At 34.5% G+C, this 24,154-nt stretch overlaps 2 protein-coding genes across 4 annotated transcripts in view; one reads left to right on the top strand and one right to left on the bottom strand.

Moving 5' to 3' along the window:
* CMSS1 (cms1 ribosomal small subunit homolog) overlaps positions 1-24,154 on the top strand; it is a 150,695-nt gene that overhangs the window by 5,145 nt on the left and 121,396 nt on the right. The window lies entirely within an intron of this gene.
* The window catches only part of FILIP1L (filamin A interacting protein 1 like), a 67,507-nt gene that overhangs the window by 2,139 nt on the left and 41,214 nt on the right, over positions 1-24,154 (bottom strand). For 2 of the 3 annotated variants that reach the window (XM_014067050.2, XM_014067049.2), the window contains one exon: positions 8,523-11,268. In XM_014067050.2, the coding sequence (XP_013922525.2) occupies positions 8,523-11,268 (2,746 nt within the window). Of the gene's footprint in view, positions 1-8,159; positions 11,269-24,154 lie in introns of those variants that run through there. The other variant, XM_087721376.1, reaches the window with a different exon arrangement.

Raw genomic sequence — 24,154 nt, 5'->3', positions numbered from 1 at the left:
TCATTGAAAAAAGTGATTTATGACTGTTTTTCACACAAGCATTGCAGCATCCCCATGGTTATGTGATCAAAATCAGACGCTGGGCAACTGGCATGTATTTATGACGATTACAGTATTGTGGGGTCATGAATCTTTTGTGACCTTCTGACAAACAAAGTCAACGGGGAAGATTCACTTAACAGTCATGTTACTAACTTATTAATTTCAGCAATGCACTTAACAGCTGTGTCAAGAAAGGTCATAAAATGGGATAAAATTAACACTGTCTCACTTAGCACAGATATTTTGGGCTCAATTGTAGTTCTAAGTCAAGGACTATCTGTACTGGCTTGGAGTTCTGTTAGTTTATTATAAACTGCTAGGTTTCCCAGATCATCTTCAAACCAAACTCTGGTCAGTTGACATCCAACATTTTAAACCCCCTTTCAATGTCTCCTTTAATATTAGTGTTATTATTAATCTCTAGATTTCAGGAAGCAGAAGAATCCAGAACTCAGGGCTTGCTTGTGAGAAAGCATGTAGCAAACAAAGGAAATTATACATCTGGAAATGGTTGGACTGGAGAGGACTGCATTAAACTCCAATTACATCTAACTATTCCCACTAAATTAAGGCTATAAAATGTAAACAGTATATATGCAGGAAAACTGAATCTGCAGGCAAGACCTAAGCTTGATGACTTAAGTTTGATGATCAGCTGGCGGGGCAGCATTGACAGTGTGAAAATTGACCTTGAGTATTTTTCTTATCATCTGATATGGTATCCTTGTAATAGTTTGCTTGATTACACAATATTAACTTATTTTAATTTATTTTTAATTTAATAAAATATGTAATTTATTATAATGAAGCAGCTTTGCATGCCTATATTTGATAAATATTTTAACATATATATGTCTTCATTAAATGTATGTAATAATTAAAATTAAATATCCTTCAGAGGTTTTTATTATAATGTTCTATGTGTCTAGCATGGGGTACAGTTGATGGATTTCTATTCCAGAAAGTCAAATTATTGTATTAATAATTAGTTATCTACTTAGCAATTAGTAGAAAGAGCACAGGATTATTAGTAGGATAACGTAATAGTTATTATTATGCTAGGGTAGCAAAGATTTTGCTATAAATTATAAACCTAGGAGAGAAAGGGAATTAACCTAAAGAACTGAGTTGTTTGAACAGGTAATATGTTGTTTTACAATAAAGAGAAAATTTGGCTATAGTTTTCTCCATGAAGCTGCAGTTTGGGTGGCCTAGCCCAACCCAACCTAGGAGGAGAAACAGTGCGGTATCCTAGCTCTTGGATTTTGGTAAAGAGTAAAACCTCCCAACCTATGTTGTTGTTTTTTCTTCTTAACAGAATCTTTCAATAAAATTTATTATGATTTGGCGTTTTACTATACTAGTGTTATGTGATGTGGTGGTGGAGAGGAAATATGTAAACAGGAAGCATGAACTGCTGCTTCTAGTCTTTATGTTTCTTATCATTGGACAGGTGTTAGTTTGCCTTCAAAATAATTTTCATTGGAAAAAGAAACAAAGGTTAAGTTGAGACAAAGCTTAATTTGTTTGGAAAAATACAACAATCAAGACAACTACATTTTTAAAATACCAGATCTAATTTTACCTAGGAAATAACTGGGAATAATTTTTAAGATTTATCGTTTCTAATCTCCTTGGACATATAGCCAATTAAGCATCCGTACAAAATTCAAATTGGCTATAAACTTCATTAAGAAATGTTTTTGTCAGTATGAATTGTATATGTAGAAACCACTGATAATCCTGCAGATTATCAAAATAAGGTTTGTCACAATTTGTATATGAAAAGTTGAATTTTGTTTCAAACGAGAAATTGTAGCTCTAGAGAAAAAGGATTTTGCATCAAAAAATTCAGTCTCTGACTTTCCCACTTAAAAAAATGTGCAGGGATGTGAAATCATATATTAAAGCTATAATTTTGAGTGCTACTGTTGGAAGAAATGTCCATCCGGGTTCAGTTCCAAGTGGCAAGAAAGGCACTTTCTCACCATGGAGACTGCTTAGAAGAATGGTTTTAATGGTGAACAGGACCATATGGTTTGAGGTCTTGGGCAGTTGAGCACATGGATGAGAAAGAGAGATAGATAGATTTATACCCTCTCTTGGGTCCCGCCTTGGAGCTTCCTGTTCCTGTGTAAGAAATGTATTTTGATTGGTTGTCAACTCCCATGGGGCCATGCAGGGATAACATTGTAGGTTGTCTTGAGTCCTAGGCTTGGTTGAATCTTGCTGGTTGATGTAATAAAGGAGCTTTGGACAATTCCGATTATGGCTTAATGGCTTTATCCTGGTTTGGATCTTGAGTGAAGGGCTACTCCTATCACCCTGGAGCCGAAGGTCTTTTGTAGATAAGATGACCCAGTCTTTTGTCTTGTAGATAGGTTGGCGCCAGTCTTTCTGGGCTTATTAACAAAATTGGGGGCTGCTTTCCAAGAGCATGTTTCTCCTTTTCTCATCCAGGGAGGTATAATATGCTGCCTTTTTAATATGTCCTATAATATTTCATTCTTCTAGGAGAGGGCTGGGTACTAACTTCCTACACTACTGTGGATCAGAGTAGGTAATGAATTAGATTTATTTATTACACAAAGCCACTGTGTAGTTTTAAACAAAACATGGTTTAGCATGCTATGTGAACTTCAAACAATTCTATATAGAGGAAGAAATAAATCTGACCAGGTTAAAAAACAGCTTTCTTTATTTGCTGTGTGATATATTGGCTGTTGCAAAAAAATGAGTTTTTCTATGAAAGTAAGTTCTAGAGCAGCTGCAATTGAACACTAAATAGAGTTCATTCAGCCATTTATTTGCTTCCTTAACTTGTGACTTGGACTTTTAATATCTTTTAAACATCAGGTAGCATAGATAGATGAGTTACAATCTGTAGATGCTTCTTCAGTTCTGTACGTACAGGAGAGAGCTCCATTGTATATAGGAGATTTCTGAGTGATCCTACATGCCATTCTATCACATACTGTATCCTCAACCACTGCAATTGGTTATATTGTATGCTATGCAGTCCGGTTCATACCTGCTGAAAAGCAACTTTCATTAGCTTATTTTTAAGTGAATATAGATTTGCCTTTTATTTTGTCCTTTTTTGTTGTTTTTATATTGTCTATAAAGCCGCAGGGTTATAGTGGTGACATTTGTTAATTGCTGGGAATCTATTTGGGATAGTGATGGCTTTAGGCAAAATCATCCTGTTAAGCTAGAAGACCTAGCTTGCCTATTATTTCATTGCGCTGAAGTTTACCACAGAGAATTGTAATTATACTTCTGAATATTAGAGGCACAATTGTAAAGAATGTCAGGAGCTATAAAAGTGATCAGTAGATGTCCTAGAGTTGCCCACTGTTGTCTTAAAGAATAGTGCAACATTTTGAAATTGCAAATTGATCGTTCCTGTCTGCCTTTAGGGGGAGACCCGATCAGGAATTTGGTTCCACAGGAAGATTAAACTTCTTAGAAATAGGTTATAATAATGGAATCATGTAAGCCTGTGCATTACCACTCCTCCTTACTTCCCATTGAACCAGGAAGGATCCTGCCTGAGTCTCTTCCAAATACTTCCTTGTTTGCCAGCCCTTAAGGAATGTTTTAGCCCACTCTGCTGACATAATTGGTTCTTGCCTACATAATTTCTTTCAAGCTCATCTTCCTGATTCTCTACTGTTCCAGTGATTACAAAGCCCTCTTGATGAATCTTCCTTTCATGCATCAAAGTCTCATATTCTGGGTTTGTAATATTTGTTATAATTGTTCACTGTTGGGAACTATTTTATGTCAGTGGAGTATTATACATAAAGAGGGCGAAACACAAGCTTACATTAATACATTATGATTGGTCCTCTAATGAGAAATACTAAACAATGTTAAAAGGTAATAGAAATATATTTAAAAGTAAAATGTAAAGGTGGTAGAGTCATATCAATTATATATAATATAAGGGAGACAAACTTACTGTGTATGATAATATAGCAGTAGACTTATATACCGCTTCATAGGCCTTTCAGGCCTCTCTAAGCGGTTTACAGAGAGTCAGCATATTGCCCCCAACAATCTGGGTCCTCATTTTACCCACCTCGGAAGGATGGAAGGCTGAGTCAACCCTGAGCCAGTGAGATTTGAACCGCTGACCTGCTGATCTAGCAGTAGCCTGCAGTGCTGCATTTAACCACTGCGCCACCTTGGCTCTAAAAGTATCCCTTAATAATATTTCAGCTGGAAGATTACATATGATGCATTCTCTAAATAAATAATTCTCTTATTATTGGAGAAGGACTTATCTCAAGATGCTGATCCACAAGAAAAACTTAGAAAATAAATGTTAAATTTCATAGTTATAAAATATGTTGATTATTTATATACAGTACAGGTTGTCCTCAACTTGCAACCATTAGAAAGCATTTTAAGTTACAGTGGCAATGAAAATAGTGACTTAAAACCAGTCTTTGCTCTTACAACTCTTGCAACATCCTCATGGTCATGTGATCAAAATTCAGGCGCCTGGCTACTGGCATGCATTTAGGACAGTTGGAGCATCTCAGGGTCAAGTGATCACTATTTGTGACCTTTTCAGTGGCTTCTGACAAGCAAAGTCAATGATTTGATTTGATTTGATTTGATTTGATTGCACTTATATGCCGCCCTATTCCCAGAGGGACTCAGGGCGGCTAACAAATCAAAGGGAGGGAATACAAACAAGGGGGAGAACAACAACAAACAACTACAAAAGAATTTTAAAAACAATCAACAGCCACATAGTTCGAGCGGGGATGGGAACTCATCAGCCCCAGGCCTGTCGGAACAGCCAGGTTTTAAGGGCTTTGCGGAAGGCCTGAAGGGTGGTGGAGGAAGTTGGATTCTCTTTAACAACTGCATTATTCATTTAGCTGCAGTGATTTGCTTAACAAGAGCAAAATGGTTGTAAAATCGGACTTGACTCACTTTATAAATATCTTACTTAGCAACAAAAATTCTGGTCCCCCTGTAGTTGTAAGTCGAAAATTACCCGTTAACTGTTAAAGTTACTGTTAAAGTATTACCCGCTTGTACAGCATAGAAATGTTAAATACCAATTCAGTTACTTATTTCTGTTTAAAAGCTTTTAAACATAATTGATGTTTTTGTGCTCTGGAGGGATTATCTTAAATGGAAAAAAATAATGAAGCTAATTCATTCTCTTCCTTACTCCTTCAGGCTACAATAAGCATGGCAACTAGAAATACATGCTGATTATGTAAACGGACCTTTAAACGCCTTCGACTCATTGAGCCCAGCTTGGCAGAACAGATAATTTGTAGCCTGGGAAGTGGTATGCCAGAGGAAGGAAGTTTAGAAAGCTACTGCTGCGTGCTCTTACATGTTCCTTGCCACTTCTAAAACCACTTTTGCCCAAATACTGTAGCTATGGATTGTCAAATGTGGGGAATAGTTGCAGACAATTTCTTTCCTTTTACCTAATTGTGTATGTCAATGAGATCTGGCTGGCCTCTGTTGGGAAAAAAAACCCTAATTTCAACTCATCCAGAGAAATAGTACTTGTATGGATGACTTATAGTATGACTCAAATTTTCTTTAATTTTGCTCTTTTCAGTTACACACACATACACACATATTTTAAATGAATCTTTAAAGAATGGGTAAATGCTTAGGTTTTTTTTTAATCCCTCGCCCCCGCCCTTTATGATGCAATTGATGATTCAAGGATTTGTAAATCTCATAGGATGTTTAATTTACTGTGGGTTCAGGATAGAATTGCTTAATTTCATAGGATGTGGTTACCATTTGAAGCATTTAGAGAGAAACACTGTATTTAAGTTAAAAGTAGAAGAATGTTAGAGGCAATTGGCATCATCTGTTGCCAGTCGATTACAGTAATATTATGATAGTTTTTTACATGGTATTTGGTACAGAATTGGCATTTTGAGGAGAAATAAAGATCTTAAATGTTTTCTGTGATCATCTTTGTGCATTTAAATAAATTGTTCATAACAGCTGATCTTGAGTATATCTTCATGACTTACACATGCACAGAGGCTAGAGCATGGGTGTCAAATTCACGGCGTCATGTTGCCATCACGTGACATATTGTGATGTTTTTTGCCTTCGCAGAGCTTGGGTGGGCATGGACTGTGCATGATGCATCCAGCCCATGGCTGCCAGTTTGAAACCCCTGGGCTAGAGTAGATCAATTTGTAGCAGTATAGAAGAAGATAGGGGCTTAATATTAAATATAGATAGTCTCTGAGTTACGGCCACAATTAAGTCCAAAAGTTCTATTGCTAAGCCATACAGTTAAGTGAGTTTTGCCCATTTTATGACCAGTTCCCCTAGTATGGATGACCATTTTATGTGTTATTTGTGTGGTTGGAGCTAGGCTGTGAGGGCTTCAAATGCTACTTATATTTGTACTATTTTCTCCTATTCATTTGCTATTTACTAATCGAGTGTCAGCTGCTTGGAATTGCAAAAGAAATAGGTAGCAATATGAATTAATTTGATGAATCTTATCTTTTTTTAAAATAAATGACTAAATTGAAGATTTAGATCAACTGAAATGAAGAGTTGTAATTGTTTTATATTGTTTGACAATTATATTGTTTGTTTAATATTATTGTGATTTTTAATCAGCACTAATACTAATCAAGAACCAACTGTAGCTAATTTCTGTAGCTTCAGAAAAGGGTCCTAGCAACAACTTAAGAGTTATCTGTTCCCAAACTACAATACCAAGAAAATATTGCTTATCTTACATCCCTAATACATTTATTCCTTTTCTCTTAAGTTAACAGAATAGCAGAGTTGGAAAGATCTTGGAGGTCTTCTAGTGCAACGTCCTGCTCAAGCAGGGAAATATATATCAGGGTTTGTCGAACTCAGGGTCCATTGGTCGGATGCGTCATATGCTGGCCATGCCTACACCCGGTTTAATGAAGGAGGAAAAAGTCATGATACGGTGCATGACAACGTGGGTTCGACACCCATGATCTATACCATTTCATAAAAATCGTTGTCCAAACTCTTCTTAAAAATCTCCAGTGTTGGAATAGCGACAACTTATGGAGGCAAGTCATTCCACTGATTAACTGTACTTAGATTATTTGCCTGTTTTATTAAAATTAACTACCTATTCTTTTTTTAATGCTCACATCTTCTTGATATGAGAATATCTAGCATCTTCATGTAAAAATAAATCAAATACAATATGATTGGATGGCTCTTTGCCTGAGACTTTAGAGATCAGCCTCCCCAAGTGAATGATATTATCTCCTTGACTTCACATCAAGCAGGGGTGATAGCCATGATAGCAGGAAAAATGAGAGTTGATTTCCAACACATCTGGAGAACATTAGATTGGGAAAGTCTGGTGTAGAGAATAATGGGCTAGATGAATAAATAATCACATCTGAGATAGTTTCCTATACTCCCAGAAATATAAGGTAAAAGAAATTACTGGCTTTAAACAAGTTGGATACTATATCTTAAATTATGTTTAAGGAAAAATAAGCAGGAGAACACATTGATCTTTCAAAAGTATTTTGCTAATTTTGTTTTGATAGGGTTTCACTCCTTCCAATTACTGAAAACATTTCATGTATCAAATCTTTAAAACAGCCTGTACTGAAGGCAAAAACCACTAAGAGACCTATATTGGTCTACTCCAATTTTCCAAAACCTGTTGCCTTCTAGACATTTCAGGACAATGTTGGATATATTGTCTAAAAATTCTGGGATTTGTAGTCTTTACTACAGCCATTATGGGTCCTGAGCTTGGAAAGATTGCTTAAATCATATAATTATCAGCTTATTTAAATTATACCTAAGCAGCCATCTGGTTGTCAGGTTGCTCACTTAACTAGTACAGTTTTCTGGAGTCTCATTTTAGTTCATTATCACCATTTAAAATGCATGCAATTTTATTTAATGCTCAATCTGAAAGTATTTATATGTAAAAACCCACAGCAAATCCAGTCAACTAAAAAAAAATAACAATTGACTAAAATTAATTTCTGGTTAAAACATTAAAAGAGGTGACTAAAGATTAAACATAAATATGCAAGGTTTACATTAAATAACACACAAACAATAAAAATAAAATGATTTCTGCAGGCAATGGTTAGAAAAATATTTACTGTTTTATGTTAAATTTTGTCAGTGAAATGATTGCAAGATGAACTAATGTTAATAGTAAAAATATAAATACATGAAGTTGCATTTATACAGGTACACATCTAGGTATCTAACAGAAAATACTTAACAAAACAGATAATATAGTAAGTGCACAATTCATATGATTATTGAGACAAGCCAGCAAGTTAGTTTTGTATCCTGTTATTGACACATGCAAAGAATTTGCCCCAATTTCACAATATGGTTGTCCCAAAAATAATCTTCCTGGGAAGGAGAGCATATATTTGCCATAGCGATATGGATGTCAGCAGAATTAGGAAAACTCAGTGGTAGACACTACTTACTGTAATTTGTGACTGTCGAGGGAGACTTGTTGCACTTGGTGTAATAGTGATGCTGCTGGTAATTTTGTTGACAGATTTACTTGGTGTTCCATTTGGAGTTCTATTATCTTGCACAGGAGAGCAAGGCTTATTGTTTTTTATAGAATTAGAAATCGTTTGCGCATAAGGATTTCCTAAATGAATGTGTATTTTATTGTCTTCAGTAGTTATTACATTAGAATTAGAACTGTTGGATCTTTGAAACTGCACAGATGATTGTCTTTCGGGGGATACCTTGAAGACAGTATGCTTGTCAGTCATTTCCAAGGAAACTGGTGAAAGTAATTGCTCAGGGGAACTTCTACTTGTCAAAGACAAAGGAGACATTGTTCTTTCAGATATTACAGAGCCACATGATTCAGGTGCTTGAGATCTAGTGAAAGTGGTCATAGTGAGAGGTGCCATGGCTTGCTCTTCAGCTGGGTAGGCATCGGGTAATTTAGATTTTATAGGAGTTAAAGACTCATTTTGAATTATAGTTATCCTTTGCTTTGCTGTGCCACAATTAGGTATCACAGCTGTACTCGTAAAAGAGTGAGAATTCACTGAAGTTGGGCTTGTTATTTCAAGCATGGCCGTATTTTGCTCATGGTCTGGAGTGACCTTTATATGAAGAGGCTGGCCTGGTGTGTGGCTTAAAACTAAATTTCCAGGCTGAATACAATTTCCATTCTGCTTGGCATAAATTCTTCCATTTTGAATGTGACTTTCTTTGGATTTCATCCAGGGGATCCAAAGGTTGCTGTTATTTGCTACATTTGCAATTGAAGAATTACTGAATGATATCATTGATTCATCATCATTATCATCATCTTCATTGTCACTCTCTTCATATAAATGTCCGTTTATGACAGCCCGTTCCAAAGGAACTAGAGTCTTGTAATCAGGCGGTTCATTGTCAACTGGCTCTGTCTGTACTTCCTTGGAGGCAACTTGTAAGTCAGAGATTCTCCTTCCATTGAGGCTTGGTCGCAGGCTCTTACTGAAACGCCTATACCTCTCCAGTTCTTTGTTAAGAGTTTCCATTTCTCTCCCTAATTCTTTGTTTTTATTTTCTTGTTGAGTAAGTTTCTTTTGCAAGATTCTCTGGTCTTCTCTTAAATGACATATTAAATCTTCTGTTGCCATATATTCATGAATTTTCTCTTTCAATGCATCTACTTCCCTTGAAAGATGACCTGATTTGGCTGTTTCTTCCTTGAGTTTTCTGAATAATCTCTGCTCATGGTTGCATTCTGTCTTTTCTGCTAGCTTGTATCGTGCTAGTTCTCTCTTCACTATCTCAAGTTCCTCTGATAAAAATCTGGCTTTGTCTTGTTCATTAACATATCTGCGTTCTAAAGATTCAAATTCATCTTCAGTTTTCATGAGGTCATCTTCTATGGCCTTCATTTCTTTCAGTTTATGTTTCAGCTTCTCAATTTCTTGAACTAGTTCTTTAATCTTGTTGTTTTCTTGCTGGAAAGTTGGGTTAGATTTTGTTGTCTCTTTAAGTTTATTTTTAAGGAATTCTTTTTCTATGGTTTCCAAGGACTGAAGCTTTTTTCTTAGCAAATTCATTTTAGAGGAAAGATCGTTTCCCTTCTCTTCCTCTGTTTTCAGTTTGTTTTTCAATTCATCTCTCTCCCTTGTAAGGTTGGTCATTTTTTCTTCAGCATCATTTTTAAATTTTAATGCTTTCTTACTCTCTTCAATCAATTTTTCTGTGACTGACATCACTTTTTTTTGTTCCAGCTGCAGCTGTAAATTTGCAGTCTGTACCTTTTCTTCCATTTGTTTTATTTTTTCATTCATTGTTTTCCTTTGGTCTACAAGCATTACAGTTAATGATTTCAATTTAGACAGATCTTCCTTAAGTATGAACTCTGTTTTTTCTAATTTATTCTCTGTGGTTTCAAGCTCTCCTACACGAGCTTTTAGGCCATCAATATCCAGGGACAGCTGCTTAGTTAGTGTTTTTTCTTTTTCTAGGTTACATTTTAAAGAGGAACATTCCTGCTTGCTCTTGGTGAAAGCATCCTCCAGTTTCTCAAGCTCCATAATTCTCTTATTGAGTTTATCAACTTCTACTTTAAAATTTTTACTTTGTGTGGCTTCTTTTTCTAGTCTCTTATGAAGCTCTCGGCATTGCTCTTCCAATTTTATGAGTTCCTCATCTTTTCCTTCCATCTCTAGGACTCTTTTCCGGAGCACCTCTACTTCAGACATAAGGGTAGAATTTCCACATTCCCCTCGGTTGATTTTCTCTCTTAGATCTTGCAGTTCTTCTTCTGCCTTTCTTAAGGACTTGTTAGTTTCTTCAAGTTCATCAACCTGTCGACTAAGAACCGTTAATTTTAAGCGGAGCTGACGATTTTGGCTCTCTTCATTGGTTAATTTGGCCATTGTAACTTCCTGTTCTTGGGAAGTCTTTCTGATTTGTGTTTGAAGTTCTCCTTCCAACCTGAGAGCTTTCTGCTCCTGTTCTTGGGCTTTTGATTCTGCAATGGAGATTTTTTCATGTGCTTGTTCTGCAGAGGTGGTTAAATCTTGAATTTGTTCAGTTTTTTGACTCAGCTCTTCGGTTAATCGTTGCTGTTCATCTACTAGCATTAATGTGAATGATTTCAGTTTTGTTAACTCTTCCTTCAGTTGGTTTATTTTCTTGCAGTTTTCCTTTTCTCTTTTTGCTTGATAAACTGCATCTTGTTCAATGAGTTTTTTTAATCTGAAAGAAAATGAAAGTCACTTTCAGTTGTAAAAGTATTTAAAATATTAATAAAAATTGTATGCTACGAAAGAAAATAAAAAAATCCAGCAGAAGGATTTCTATATAATTCTATATAATTACTAAAAAAAACCTAAATAGGTGTTTTCATGATACGTTGAACAATTAATCTCAATTTGAAGGAGACTTTACCTTATATCTATATATAAATATATGTCATATTTTTCTTTTGAAAATTTCAGAAATATACATATTAGTTTTATAGCAGTTAGATAGCTTTTTCTAAAACAAATAAAATATTTATTATATTCATCTTCCATTAAAAGACTTATATTTTCTAATCTGTTCCTTTGCCTCTATAATAATTAATTTTCTTGCTATTGTACCTTGAATCTACTATTACACTGTTTTAAAGTGAAGGCATTAAATAAGAGCTCAACTTAATTTATACAATTTATCTGTGGGATGAAGAATGTATTAATATCATTTGACTATCTTTTGTTAGAGATAACTGGGACCTTCATGAACCTTAATAAAGTGGGTCACTGAATCGTATTATATTGTTTTGCAGTTTTTGTCTTAATGAATGTGAAAGTACTATTAAACTGATGCTGAATCCATAAAAATTGAACTGCTTGCTTTTCCCAGTCTTATCTGTCTTATATATTTTTGCACTAGTATTCCAATTACATTATAGTCTATTTCTTTGTTGTTACTGGTTCTTTGTTCTTTTATTATCCAGTGGTTTTATATAGTAAAGAACCATTTTGATTCTTAGAAATAAGTGTTATTTAAAATATCTGTAAGTTGATACTCTCCCAAGTTGTTCTGTTTTCAACCACAAAAGAAGGGGTTGCTTTTCTCTTTATTCCTACTTGTATGACTTTATTCCTACTTGTATGACTTAAACACACACACACTCACACAGGTTTGCACATGCACACACATAATTTTTTATGAGTCACTTGGAACTTGTTATAAATATAGAGAAATGTCTCTATGGCCAAGAAATCAGTGAGTCATATGTAAGCAACAAACAGGTGGTTTTTGCAATAAAAGGCACTCATGCTTGTGAACGCAATTATTTTTTTCCATTAAACTGGTATAAATTCTTAATGCCCATGTGCTTTACATAAAAACAATCAAATTGATAAGTAATCCAAATAAATGTACTCAAGTGGAAGTTTAACCTATTGTATATTGCTCATTTTTTTTTAAAAAAAAAAACCAATTCAACATCTGTGGTTTTAATTTTGGTATATAATCGGGAGTATTCCTGGAAGAATTTTGTCATCCTACTTATTCCAAAAGAAAATTCATTTAGGAATAAAAATAGGGAGGATCTTAACATGTTGGAAACATTTTCCTTCTTAGTTAAGAAAAAAGATGATGGAATTAAAACCTGGTGGGAATAAGTAGCTACTCTTGTATCCTGAAGTACATTTGTTTTAAAAAGAGAGGGACATGTAAAAACACTTTGTAAAGGAAGCATAGATTATCCAGTTTAATTTAGTAACTAGTAGTGTGGAAATAAAGGGAAATATTCTTTCTCTATGAAATATAATATATAAACATAATACTGTACATTATTATTGACATCTGTATATTACTAAAACTATTATGTCTGTAACCTTTAACTGAATGAAACAATGCATCATAGAACAAAATTTTTTAAAGGAAGTTTAAAAATTAGCTGAAATAGCTTAATGTACAGAATGTGTACAGAAAGTCCAGGATGCGTAACTCAAGTGTATTTGAAGTTTGACAAATTGTATAAAAATTTCATGACATAAAATTATGTTTTATGTCATAAATTAAAGGTTTATGACATAATACAAATGTGTATTCCTATGATCAGGTTCTGATGCTTGACAGCTCATTATGGGTTACTTTCAAGGCAGATACATATCTGAATATTTCCCCGAATGTTTAAGACGTTTTCAACTATGTAAGAAGCTCTGCCATTGTTGAAGGAATCTAGTAAACATTCTAAAATGATGTACAATTTGTTTATTAATTTATTAAATTTATTTCTATATTTCGATTCCAAATAATTAAAATACATAATATTAAAAAAGAATGAATGAGCAGTAAGCAAAATTAAAAGCAGTTGTGTTTTATCCTTGTCATTAAATTTTTTTTTCTATGTGTCCAACTTAAGATTGGTGAGGAGAACTTGTTAAAAATTTCTTCTTTCTTCTAATGCAGTTAAATTTCTTCTTTCTTCTAATGCAGTTGAAATGATGACAGGAAGAATAGTTGTGGTACTGACTGTGTGAAAGTTAAAAAGTCTAAAAAAGACATTTAGAAAATTATTGTATGTCAATATGTCTTCTGAATGTCATTTTTAATTTGAATATACTGCATTTATTTACTTTTTATATATAGAGGCATTATAATATAAATACTGTTTAAAAAGGGTTAGGGTTAGGATTAGATTTTGCTTGTCCAGTCATGTCCAACACTAAGTAAGGAGCAGTGCTCATCTCTGTTTCTTAGGTGATGAAGCCAGCATTTTCTGAAGACATTTCCATGGTCATGTGGCCAGCATGTTACCTTTCCACTAAAATGGTACCTATTTATCTGCTCACATTTACATGCTTTTGAACTGGTGGCTAGGGCAATTAATGAGAGTTTATCCTGTAGTGCAGCACTCGGATCTCAAACCCAGGCTGTCAGTTTTCTAGGTGATAAGCTAAATTCTCTGCAATTTAAAATATTTTTATCCTGACTTTACACTATACATTTAATTATCCAATTCATATGTAAATTAAATTTACAATGACTAAATGAAATTTTCGGAATATTTTCTAAACATAGGTTGACAACTTAAAGCAGAACCAAGTAGTTACAAATTTTTTCCAATAATTGAGAATTATTGAATTTCTCAACAAAGACTTAATTACTCATAGGTATTTCTGGTTATGCACATTGTAATGCAGTAGTAGTGATAAATCCTCCATCTCTGATTGATGGTTTTCTTGATGGTATATTATATTCAGTTGCTTATGAAACTAAAGTAATATCCAGTTGCTCATGAAATATATATATATATATATATATATATATATATATATATATATATATATATATATATATATATATATATATATATATATAAAGAAACCATGTATTAATTTTGCATATTAAGCATAGACTCTAATAAATTATACTAATTTGTTAGGAGCCAGTTACTTAACTTCATTTCTGAAATTGCATGAAATAATTCAATCAAAAAAAGTTACTGGGTAGAAAAATTTAAGTCTTGTGTTTTGCACAAAGCTTTTTTATGATACATCTATTTACATGTACAGCAGACATATCAACATCTCCCTTATATACACTTATAGAAAACCATTTTCAACCTCTTTCATCCGAAGAAGAATATAATGAAATGAAAAGTAGAACTGTTGGATTTTTGCTGCTAAAACTATAATGTTTTTGCTGGAATTAAATTGGAAGCCAAATAACTTCTCTTTTTCTCCTAGCAAAAAGGAAATGAAACAGTGAAAAGGGAAGCATAATGATTTTCAGCCTTTAATTGGGAAGAAATCTATCATTTCCTTTTTTTTCTCCGGTTAGCAGCAACTTCTGGATGTCACATTCCTTGCCTTCTAATTCTCTCCATATGATTAACCCAAGAAAGATTATGACAAATTGTGTACTCAACATACAACAGTGTTCAAATTGGTTGACTCTCTCATTTAGGTTATATTGCATAAGTATCTCAATATATATGTAAGTTCTATTTCTAGTTCTTGTAGAAGCTAAAAGGAAACATAAATCATAACTTGAAAAACCAAAGCTTAAATCAAACAAGTTCGATCAAACCCTATTCTTTTCTCATTTAGTTTAGAAGTTCTTATAACATGGATGTTGAAATGTAATAAGAGATAATGCCATTCCTTAGAACAGTAAGGGACACCATGGCTCAGTGGCTAAGACACTGAGCATGTTGATCAGAAAGATCAACAGTTCGGTGGTTCGAATCACTTGCATCCCATAATAGAGTGAGCTCCCATTACTTGTCCCAGCTCTGGCAACCTAGCAGTTTGAAAGCATATAAAAAATGCAAGTAGAAAAATAGGAACCACCTTTGGTGGGAAGGTAACAGTGTTCTGTGTGCCTTTGGCGTTTAGTATGCCGGCCATATGACCACCGAGACATCTTCACTGGCTCTTCGGCTCTGAAACAGAGATAAGCAGCGGCCCCTAGAGTCTGGAACGACTAGCACATATGTGCAAGGGGAACCTTTACCTTTACCTTAGAACAGTAGTTAGGAAAAATGATTTTGATTTGATATTTAACATGGTATTACATTTTTGACAAAGGTGTTCAAAACAATTAGGAAAAGACCCTTAGAATGGTTGAATGCCAGGAAATAATATATAAGTAAAAAGCTGTATTTGAATCCCCATTCACATTTCCCTTTTGTACCATTTGTATCACCAATCCTCAAACTATGGTCCCTGGGCCGGATATGGACTGCCAATGCAAAGTAGCTGACCTGCAGAGTGGTGGAATTCAGTCCCGCCCCTGGCCCCACTCCTCACCATCGACCTCATCTTCCAATGAGCATCCACTTCAGCTGCACTTCTGGTTAGTTATTTCACTCGTTGAACTGCACTTCTAATCACACCGCTGCTGCCCAAGGTAAGGCTGAAGGGTGTGGGAGAGGGTCAGCTGATTGAGCAGTGATCTCGCCCATGCAGCCACGTGATCCAGGGCTGGTGGATGAGTAGGGGAGGGGCAAGGACAGCAAGGACAAAGGCAAAATGGACTGCTAAATTGGCCACGCCCACCCAGTCACATGACCATCAAGCCACGCCGAGCCAGTCCGGCCCCCCAACAGTCTGAGGGACTCTGTTTAAAAAGTTTGAGGACCACTGATTTATATAGTAGAAATATACTTAAAATATACCCCATTTAGAAAAAAATATTCCAGCAAGATAACAATATAAAGTAGCCATCATTAAGACAAATCTAATTCCAGATATGGGAAAAAAAATCAAAACAAGACATCATACCATATGTTAACAGGTAGTCCTTGACTTAAAACAGTTCATTTAATGACTGTTCAAAGTTACAATGGTACTGAAAAAAGTGACTTATGACCTTTTCCACACTGTATGACTGTTGCAGCATCACCATAGTCACCTGATAAATTTCAGATGCTTGGTAACTGACACATATTTAGGATGCTTGTAATGTTCCAGAGTCATGTGATCACCTTTTGTGACCTTCTGACAAGCAAAGTCAATGGGAAAACCAGATTACTTTAATATCTATGTTTCTAACTTAACAACTGCAGCAATTCACTTAACAATTGAGCCAAGAAAGGTCATAAAAAAGGACAAAAGTCAACAAATGTCTCACTTAGCAACATAAATTTTGGGCTGAGTTATGGTCGCAAATCAAGGACTACCTGTATAATGGCCACTTCGTTTACAAATATCTAGTGAAACAAATAGGCTTTAAAAGACATACATTCTATACTACTCAAAAAGTCACCTAAAGTCTTTCTTGAGGGAGAATATTCCATATTACTGTCTTCTCTTACTTGCAGTATCTTATTCACATTATCATTAAATGTTTTTTTTAACCAAAAGTAGAACAATAACTTATCTTTGTAGACTGCCCAGATTTAAGGAAACTGGCCTGCTGATATAGAGAAAGAGTTCTTTTAAATATTCAAGTTTCAGGCTGATTAGACATTCTAAACCAATATTTGTACCTTTATTTGATTTGGAAGGGGGGAAAATGGTAAAGGTAAGCAAAAACCAAAAATTCTCTTTTGGATTAATAACTATTCCTATTTGTCATTAGACTCTTGTCTAATAAAACAAGAGGTTTTTTTGAATATTTGAATATTTGAAAGGTTGAATTTCCTGAATTTCTTTAGTACTACGAAAAGTATTATATCTATTTACAGCTAATGTATGCAATAAAAGCATCCTACAATTCATGCTTCCCTTGTTGTTTATAAACAGTTGTCCTAAAGTTCTTGTTATATTACAGATTTATTCAAAAATATTATATAATAATAATAAATTAGAATCTTAATCTTATTAATAATACGTACTTTTTTATTCTATCATTCTTGTTCTCGTTTTTGTTTGACAAATTAAAATAAATAAATATATAAAATAAGGTGAACTGAATATTTATTGATTTAATGTTGACTATTGCCTAAAAGTCAACATAAGTGGGACAAATATGGCTGTAGGATTCTGTCTGTTGACTCTCCTGTACAGTCTGTTCTTTTTTAATCAAGCAGAGGTTTTCTTACAACAAAGTTCTGAAGATAGCTGAACTAAAACCAGCTCTGCCTGGGAGACCCTGGGAGGTCTGTCATCTCAGCTTTGCAGTGATTCAATCTGTTCAGCAGAGCCAAGTAGTTTATGTTCACTGCTTTTTCATTATCCTGTTCTGCTGTCTTGGTATTGCCGGCTTGTCCTAGACTAAGATGGGCAGAATAGGTAAAGAATTACAATATGGTTGGAATGAGTAGTCTACCATTACTAGACGAGTACCAATACAATGCTGCTATAGCAGAGGTGGTATTCAGCAGGTTCTGACCAGTTCTGGAGAACTGGTAGCAGAAACTTTGAGTAATTCAGAGAACCGGTAAATACCACCTTTGACTGGCCCCACCCCCATATATTCTCTGCCTCCCGAGCCCCAGTTGATCGGGAAGGAATGAAGATTTTACAGTATCCTTCCCCTGCCACAGCCACCAAGCCAAGGCCACAGACCTGGTAGTAAATCTTTTTGAATCCCACCACTGTGCTATAAGTATCCAGCTCTTTACTGGGACAGCGGTAGAATGATTACAGAAAAAACTAAGTACTTCTTGGGGACAATTCCCACCTTAGCTCAAAACGGCTTGTAAATTTTGGTCCGATCCCATCCATAGAGACATCAGAAACAAACTTGATCTTATTTATAACTGTAAATCATGGTTTGAATCATAATTGTTATTACAATATGTTAAAGATTGTTAAAAAGACTTTGAATGAGTAAAGTGTTGAACAAAAGGGCCATCTGATTTCCTCTTCAGCTTGGTTGGGAATTGTATATGTATGAAATTCTTCTTGTCTCCTTTTTTCTCCTCATGGGCAGATTTATTCTAGGCCAGAAAAGCAACAAGTAATTTTATTTAGAACAGTCAAAACTGGAAGTCACTTAACTTTTACATCAGCAAGGAAATTACTGTCATGCAGATGGAAGGGTAACAGGAGGAAATGGAAAGATTAGACGCTAGAGATGTGGGATAGTGGTGAGAACACAGGACTATGAGGAAAGATCTCCTGAGTTCTAATTCATCTAACTTTGTCTTCTTTGTGCTAAAATTAAACTTACCACTTAACCTTTTCCATATAATCAGAGGTCAGACTGATCTCATGCTGGATATATTGTCCTTATTCTGATTTAGTTATTTATGTTATATAACTGTTTGGCTGTAAGCTCCTGAATTTAGTATTAAACATTTCTTTAGTTTTAAACTAGCCCAGAAAATTCTGCTAAGATCTTATTAGTAGGCCTGGCACTAAAGTGCTTAAAATATTTTGTACAGAATCAGTGATCTTATCCCATGTGGTCCAATTCTGTTGCTAGAGTTACAGCGACGGGAAATTTGTGGTCAGCCCAAGATTATCAGTTTGGTTAATTTGAAAGGACAAATTTGAACCAAGATAATGCTCTGCTTAAGAGCTGAGGTGGCGCAGTGGTTAGAGTGCAGCACTGCAGGCTACTTCAGCTGCTAGCTGCAGTTGGGCAGTTCAAATCTAACCAGCTCACTGGTTAACTCAGCTTTCCATGCTTCTGAGGTGGGTAAAATGAGAACACAGATTGCTGTGGGCAATGTGCTGACTCTGTAAACTACTTAGAGAGGGCTGTAAGAGCACTAGGAAGCGGTATATAAGTCTAAGTGCTATTACTATTTTGTTCTGGGAAAATATTCAGTTGTAATTTTGTTTTCATAACATAGCAGCTCTTTATATTAGAAGTAATATTTCAACATATATATTGTTTGTAAACTGGAAAGTTAAACTACTCTAGCTAATAGCTGAATTCTTCTTTAGAACACCTTTTTGGGGAAAAATAGTTTAAAACTGAAAAGTTTTTGAATTTTGGTTTTATATACAGTTGCTAAATAGTATTTCTTGAACTGTAGAAAACATGTATCTAATAGTAATAGTATTTCTTGAATTGTGGCAAACATATGCAACTTACTTGGTAAGAAAAACCAATACAGTATTCAGTGGGCTCTGCTCTTGCTCTGCAAATGTTTCTTTTTATATGAATAATGTCTATCTTTGATTTCAAAATATTGTATTTAAACCATAGGTTTTACTTTTCTGATCATAATCCTTTAGAAAGCTGGGCATTACAGTAATATTCTGATTCTAAAAGTACTTGCATGACCAGGCAGTGAGCCTCATAGAGTTCAGAGAGCATTGCTTCACTATAAATGTTATTAGGGCAGTAACATTATATCTAGATGCTCCACTGACTAATTTTGTGAAGTCCCCTGTCAGCTTTTCCTTCAAATATTAGTACACTTTACTGGATAGTGTTGATATCTTACGCAACAATGACACTGAAGCAAAATAGTACAATAACACAATCAATTGAATGTTGACACTTATCTGCTTTCCTAAATTAGCTTATATTTTTAGATGAATTTGAAAATGGCTGTTTGTCAGTAGCAATAAGAATAGCACTTTGACTTATATACTGCTTCATAGTGCTTTACAGCAGCAGTCCCCAAATTCCAAGATATGGCGCATTACCGGGTCGTGACCTATTTGGAAGCAGGCCATGCAAGTCCCAGGCCAGCACACACACTTATGCACAGTTCAACTTGCACGAGCGTCAGACTAGTGTATGAGTATATGTGTACACAGGTCAACTTGAGCTGCACACATAGGCGCGTGTGCGCCATCCCAATGCTCATGCAACTCAAGCTGCGCACAGATGTGCATGTGTGCTAGTGTACCTCTCACATAAATAGAGCTGCACACACGTATGTGTGTGTGCTGACCCACTTGTCACACAAGTTGAACTCCGCACATGTGTGCGCACTGCCCGCCACTTGCGCAGCCAGGTTCTCTTGTCACCTAGCCAGGCTGCTAAGCTGCAACGGTTGGGAATCGCTTCTTTACAGCACTCTTTAAGTGGTTACAGAGCGAGCATATTGCCCCCAACCATTTTACCAACCTCAGAAGTCAGCCTACAATACTGCCACTGTGCTCCTTCAGTAACAACTCATTGTGCTGCTCACAAGGTTTACTGATAATAAAATATTATTTTACAATAATAGTTTCAAGAACTGTACTATATGGCCACTTTTTTAGAAGCCCTGGCCACAGGATCAAGCTTCATAAACTGAAATGGCCATGTAATAGGAGGAACTCCTTTTCTTTTTCCATTCTTTTTTCCCATGTATCTGTTTAATTTCCAAGGTCATATAGCACCACTTTAAATATTTTTGTTTCAATGCTACTAAATTGGTCTTTACTCCTGCCCTGGAAAGTGTGCTAACATTCCCATCTATATTTGAAATTACTGCTATCGGTAGCAATGGGTATGAAGAACCTATAATCTCCCAGATGTTCCTAATTCCTACTCCATTGGCCATGCTGATTAGAAAATGTAATTCAATTACATCTGTAGGCCCATAGATTCCCCATACTTATTAAGATAATAAATAGACCAAGAGATGAAGAGTTTGAGATTTGGAAAACACTAGAGAGGACATGATAAGTGTGTAAACTAAGTCATATTGGCGAAGGCATATTTTCTTAGTTCTAATTTGTTTTACAGAGTTGCTGGGGTAGCATGGAGGGAAATCATGAAAGTAATGTTTTGTTCCTTGGAGAAAAGGCAGATGCTAAATGTAAGGGTTTTATAATTTATTTAATCAGGTTTTTATTTTTATTGAATGCAATGAGAATTTATTATCCAATAACAGAGGCTGATTGTAGCATCAGTATGCTGATGATACTAAAATTATATCCCTACTTTTGGCCAATTATGTGATGCTCTGAAAATCTTGTGCCTGGAATTGGGTGAAGATGACTCCAGCTCAATTTAAGCAAGATTTAATGGATTTATGTGTTGGGGCTTGTGGTTCTGGGACTGTTCATCTCTTGTTCTGGATTGGATTGTACCAATCCAGCAGAATTTATTAGCAGCCTTTATAGACTTACAGCTCCTGTTTGAGAAACGGGAGGAGGACATTATGGCAAGAAGGGCCTTTGCACAAGTACGTACTGTATACCGCAAGTAGGATGTTCTTGGTATGGGACATCCTACTTGCAATCACTCAGGCCTTGGTATCACTCATACGGATTACTACAGTGTGCCGTACTGGAACTGCCTTTAAAAAGTATTAGAAGCTTCAATTGGTGCAAAATGACACTGCATAAGCAATTACGTATAGACCTCAATCAGCTCATATTACATCTATGTTCCATGGGTTGCACTGACTGCCAGTTTGCTTTCAGGTTCAGTTAAGAGTCCTGGTGATAACCTATAAAGCTCTTCATGGCATAAATTCATGTCACTTTCCCAAGATAAAACTTCATAATATTACACATGATTTGTGTTTGAACTAAACATGAGTTGCTGTATTATGAAATAATCAATTGCAACATCGGCCAAATTGAGCTCCTTCAATGTGAAGAAGCATATAAGAAGCACCGAGGAACAATGTTATTGTTTAGTATTAAGTGACAGCCAAACTTGTATAATTGGAAAAATAGTGTAGGAAATGAAACCAACTGACATAATTTATCATGTTATCATATTGTAGCACTGTTCATATTTATTTAAAAATGGAAATTTTATTCATCTCATGGACAATATGACTTAAATCTACACAATTTACTGTAATATTAATATCATTGTAGCATTGCTATTCCTGTCCACAATCTTTCAAACTTCTGTCTTTCAAGCTTCTGTAAACATAGCAATCTATAAGACCTGAGTTTCAGAGTTACAAAGATTTTGTGAATATTGAATAAGAATAATTGGAAAGAGAATTACTGCAATGTAGATTATAGCATTTTGCTTTATTATGTAGAAACAGAATTGCTGCAATAAACAATACTTAAGTCACTAATTTGACTGGGAAAGTTAAGCACGTGTACAAATCTGTCATGGAAATCAAATACTTAAATTTATCTAATCTGTTAATATCATCTAAAATAATTTATTGATAACCAAAATAAGAAAATAAGCTATGTTACATTTCTGCTATCCAGTTGTTTTAGACTGTATTTCGTCCACTCTCCAACCAAAATATTAGCCATGATTGATTGTAAGGACTGTAGGCCTATATTTCTGTATGGCACTGAGTAGAGGAAAACCTGATTTGTAGTTTTGAAAATGAATCTGTTGGTGAAATTCTAAAAACAACTGATGAGAACCAAATAAATCTTGGTATCTGAATGGAAACTTTTAAACATATAATATGGGCTATAAACCTCTAGTTGATGTACAGATTAAAGAGAATGGTTTTGAATAGAATAAATGCAGTTTATCCATTAGTGTTTAAATTATATTGTAATTATTTCCATTTCCTGTTTTCAAACGTTTTTAAACCAGATGACTGGAAAAAATGTTTCTCTTTCATTTGCTTTCTCAGCAAATCAAACTGTTTTAAAGTGTTATAATTAATGCTTTATGTAGCCTGATGATCTTTGTTTAAGAGATTGCTGTTTTCTCAATCTAGTAATATTTCTGTAAATTAATAAACAGTAAAATATTGGATATATTTAAAGTAATCAGTTAATTATACAAAATTTGTGGGTGGCATAATTCATGTTTTATAAATCCAACTAAAACATGGTGGCTACATTTTAAAAAGAGATTCTTAAAAATAATAGTCTTTTAAAATCCCAATTCCTTTGAATTAGTTTATTCTGAAAATCAGTAAAGCAAATTGCTCTTAACTTCCAAAATAGCCTGAAAGGACCAAATAAGTGGGGTTATTATTCATCATTAGATTATTAGTTTAAAATCTTAGAAACTATTCCTTTACACTTGGTTAATTGGTCAGATAAAAGTGTCATCATAGCAGTGAATGAGAATTTCACTCTGACAAGTAGATATTTAGAATATTTTATTAACAATAGATTATGTAATTTATTAATAAAAACAAATAGTTTTTAAATTTGTATACATTGTAAGCATGTCCTTAATAAACTATGCTGTTTTATACATTATTCTATTGAGTTTCTTAAAGTAACATTGCTTATATCCAATTACATTCATGGGCATAGCAATTGTTATTATTGTATTTTGAAGAGATCTATTTTCATGAGTTGAGAAATTTTATATATTGTAAGAAAGCTACATAATGAATATAGAATTAGAAGAATGATCTGAATAAATGGCAATAAAATCTTCAAATGTATTCCCATGCTCACTCCAAATAATAAATGCTTTACATGTCTAATTTAGTTTGCTTCAGTCAATCTTATCATGAATATGTGATTACTCATACTGTGACTGTCCTTAGGACCAGGTAATTTACATTGATCAATACCTTTCAACAGCATGTTATACAGAACGGGGAAAAGCAATTTCTAAAATAAAATGACTTTCTTGAAAAACATTTCTAAATTTACAAAAACCTTTCCCCCCTATGAGCATATACAGTTAGTTTTAAAAATGAATTAAAATTCTAAAAGTCATAATTATCTTACTGTCAATGCTACTTGATTTATAATTTACATTTTCCAAATTTAAAATTACTAAAGCTGTTCAAAAGCACAATACATCTTAATAAATGCATGTCTATAACATATAACATGATGTATTCAAAAAGCTGCTACAACTTTCTTCATACTATTTACAAAGTCACTGAATCTTTTCC

This window comes from Thamnophis sirtalis, unplaced genomic scaffold (assembly GCF_051295495.1).
Source record: "Thamnophis sirtalis isolate CommonGarterSnake01/CBP01778 unplaced genomic scaffold, rThaSir2_p1.2 scaffold_8, whole genome shotgun sequence".
Taxonomy (NCBI): domain Eukaryota; kingdom Metazoa; phylum Chordata; class Lepidosauria; order Squamata; family Natricidae; genus Thamnophis; species Thamnophis sirtalis.
Note: the sequence above shows the minus strand (reverse complement) of the source record. Positions and strands in the feature narration are given on the sequence as shown.